Genomic DNA, 3,172 nt, shown 5'->3' on the forward strand with positions numbered 1-3,172 from the left:
GTTCTTATGCGCCTCTTATGCGTCACACGAAATGGATGTCGCAGATATTACAGCAAAGAAAGATTTTACAATAGAATATATTACTTACTTAAGTCGAGTAAAATGCGCGAAAATGTTAAAATTGTAAAAATTACGGACTATGTAGAACGTGTAATTCCTAATTATTCGAAATTAGCGTTTAAAGAACACTTTTGGTAAGTACATACAACTATGCGTGATTGAGTTTTTTATGCATTAAATATTACTTCCGTTTTTGTATGTACATGTCATCATCCATAGTGAAAATTTGTTTCAGAATTTTTCAATATAATTTAATTTTCAAATAATTTTTTCGAATTTTTCAAAAATTCTGTATAATTTTATGACTCTCACATTTTTTATGTTAATTAATTATGTTAATTAATAAAACACTTATATCAAAAATTATACTCAGGAAGTCTACATTTTTTCTCAGAATTTTTCATACACATGGTAATTATCAAATATCCCTAAGATTTCTAAGAATTTATGTTCTATAATTTCTACCAAATGTTATAAAATCTAAAAAAGTTAAAAGTATTTTGTAAAAATAATGGGATGAAATTATTTCAGAATTTGCATAAAAAATTTTAAGAGAAGATGTATATATAGGCTTTCCAAGTATTTCTAAGGCTGCAGTTCTATAGATTGTATTTTCCGCGTAACTTCAGCCTGAGTATTTTTGAAAAATTCCAATTTGTATAAAAATTATGAGAAAAATTTTTATCACAAATGTAAGTTATTTATAACCATATTTTAGAATGTTCCCCGAAACATTCGAGATGGTGTTATCTTTAATTGGTGAAGGATTACAAGCAACGAGTGGTCAAAAACAAATTTCTGCAGAGAAACAACTACTTATTGCGATTTGGTTCATGGCAACTCTTGACTCCTACAGGTATACTATATATTCGATTATATACTTTTTATTAAATGCAATTATAATTGATTAAATATGTTTATAATTGATTAAGCTTTTAGCAATTGTATGTACATTATTTCAGATCTGTATGTGTAAAATTTGGAGTCGGTAAAGCCACTGCTTTCCGAGCCTTGAGACGAGTCACGTATGCTCTTCAGTGCATTGCACCTCGTTTCATCAAGTGACCGCAAAGAGATGTTGCCATACAAATAATGGAACGATTTGAAGCATCATGTGGCTTTCCAAATGTGATTGGCGCTATCGATGGAACTCACATCAAAATTCGAGCTCCAGTAGAAGACGCTGCTTCGTATATCAATCGGAAAGGATTTCCATCCATAAATTTACAAGTTGTGTGTGATTCACGTGGTCTTTTTACACACTGCTATGCAGGGCAAGTAGGCTCCGTACACGATGCTCGAGTTTTTAGGAATTCTCCAGTAGCACGTTTTTTGCACATGCCGGATGTTTATTTTCCAAATAACTCTCACATTATCGGCGATGCTGCTTATGGTATCTATCCACATGTGATGGTACCATTTAGAAACAACGGGCATCTCTCACTCAGACAACAAAATTTCAATTATTGTCTTTCGTCCACCAGAATGGCAATAGAACGAGCTATTGGGTCACTGAAAATACGGTTCAGAATTATGTTAGATTGTCTGCCTTTAACAGATGTCAAGAAAATTCCAGAGTTCATCATTGCATGCTGTGCTCTTACATAACATTTGCATTTTGAAAGATGACACAATGCCAATTGCAGTATGCGTTGCAAATGAAGAAATTGGACTAATTAATCGTGGCAATATAGCTATAATGGGAAATGAAAAAAGATCAGCAATTATGAACACTTTACCGATAAAAATTGTAAATTAATTATTGAAAATAAATTCTATATGTACACAAACTTGCATTTCATTTAGAATAGTTTATTATTAATTAGATTTTACATCAAAGAATATCACAAATTTATATTGCTTTTATTTAACTGTTTTATTTTTGTTGTACACTATTATTTGACAATATCTTAATAACATTTTAATACTCTTTGGTAATATAATATGTTTGTACTATTTGCGAAAAACTAAAAAAAAAGAACTAAAAACTATATCATAAGTAAAAATAAATTACAAGTACAGTATCACAGATGTCTTGTATCTTTTGTATGATTAATTTTTGTCGATCATTTTTTGCAATATTGCAACAAGGGCCTAAGCAGAATGGTTGACTTTCAATCTCAAGACAAGTTTTATGATTTAAGTATTTAATTGTCTTTACTAACGCACAATAACTGTTTTGTGTCTCAAGCCTTAAACTAAAAACAGATTCTGTTCGTAACTCAAAACTTGAGACACAAGACAGTTATTGTGCGTCGACAAAGACAAAGACCTAAGTCATAAAACTTGTCTTAAAATTATAAATCAACCATTCTGCTTAGGCTCTAACTAACGATATTTATGAACAAAAAAATAAATAGCATAGAAGAAGTATATACGAAACGTAAATGTATTAATATGAATTTTGGTAATTCTTACGCACTATACGAGGTGTGATCAAAAAGTAAGGTGACTTTTTGAATTTCGCGCGCTCTGTACACTCTAATTTCAAAATTTTTTTTTTGTGTTGGTACATTCGTCACGATCATATGTTCACAGTTTTGACTATATAGCATGTGTTGTTTTTATGTGAGAGGCATAAAGGTTAGACTCGTGTTTGCGTGTTCGGCGATTTTTTGCTGTTGAAAATAATGGAGCAGAGAGTTTGTATTAATTTTTGTGTAAAAAATGGTATTAAGTGTTCAAAAACTGTTGACAGTGGCGTACGGTGAGTCAACTTTGAGCAAAAAAATGTTTATAAATGGTATAAGTAATTCCAAAAGGGCCGAGAAAATGTTAACGATGAACCTCGCTCTGGACGCCCCAGCACGTCAAAAACCAACGAAAATGTTCAGGAAGTGAAAGAAATTGTGTTGAAAAATCGTCGAATCACGATTAGAGAAATAGCTGATGATCTTAACATATCGTTTGGCTCATGCCAATCAATTTTAACGGATGTTTTGGGTATGACACGTGTGTCAGCGAAATTCGTTCCAAAACTGCTTAATTTTGATCAGAAGCAGCGTCGCATGAACATCGCCCAAGACATGTTAAACGACGTCAATGATGATCCTGATCTGCTCAAAAGGGTTATAACTGGTGACGAAACATGGGTATATGGTTATGACGTCGA

At 31.9% G+C, this 3,172-nt stretch overlaps 1 protein-coding gene across 2 annotated transcripts; it reads left to right on the plus strand.

Annotated features, from left to right (window-relative positions):
* The first annotated feature begins 793 nt into the window (after positions 1 to 793).
* LOC120360014 (putative nuclease HARBI1) lies at positions 794 to 1,776 on the plus strand. 2 transcript variants are annotated; one of them, XM_039459521.1, is made up of 2 exons: positions 794 to 916; positions 1,023 to 1,776. In XM_039459521.1, the coding sequence occupies exon 2, from the start codon at positions 1,153 to 1,155 to the stop codon at positions 1,666 to 1,668; it is 516 nt and encodes a 171-aa protein (XP_039315455.1). In that variant the 5' UTR covers positions 794 to 916; positions 1,023 to 1,152; the 3' UTR covers positions 1,669 to 1,776. Both variants share the same exon structure in this region, with proteins under 2 accessions (XP_039315455.1, XP_039315456.1).
* The last annotated feature ends 1,396 nt before the right edge of the window (positions 1,777 to 3,172 follow it).

The sequence above is a fragment of the Solenopsis invicta genome, unplaced genomic scaffold (assembly GCF_016802725.1).
Source record: "Solenopsis invicta isolate M01_SB unplaced genomic scaffold, UNIL_Sinv_3.0 scaffold_661, whole genome shotgun sequence".
Taxonomy (NCBI): Eukaryota; Metazoa; Arthropoda; class Insecta; order Hymenoptera; family Formicidae; genus Solenopsis; species Solenopsis invicta.

Coding starts and splice junctions, on each gene's coding strand:
- LOC120360014 (XM_039459521.1), top strand. CDS start 1,153: ATGGAACGATTTGAAGCATCATGTGGCTTTCCAAATGTGATTGGCGCT.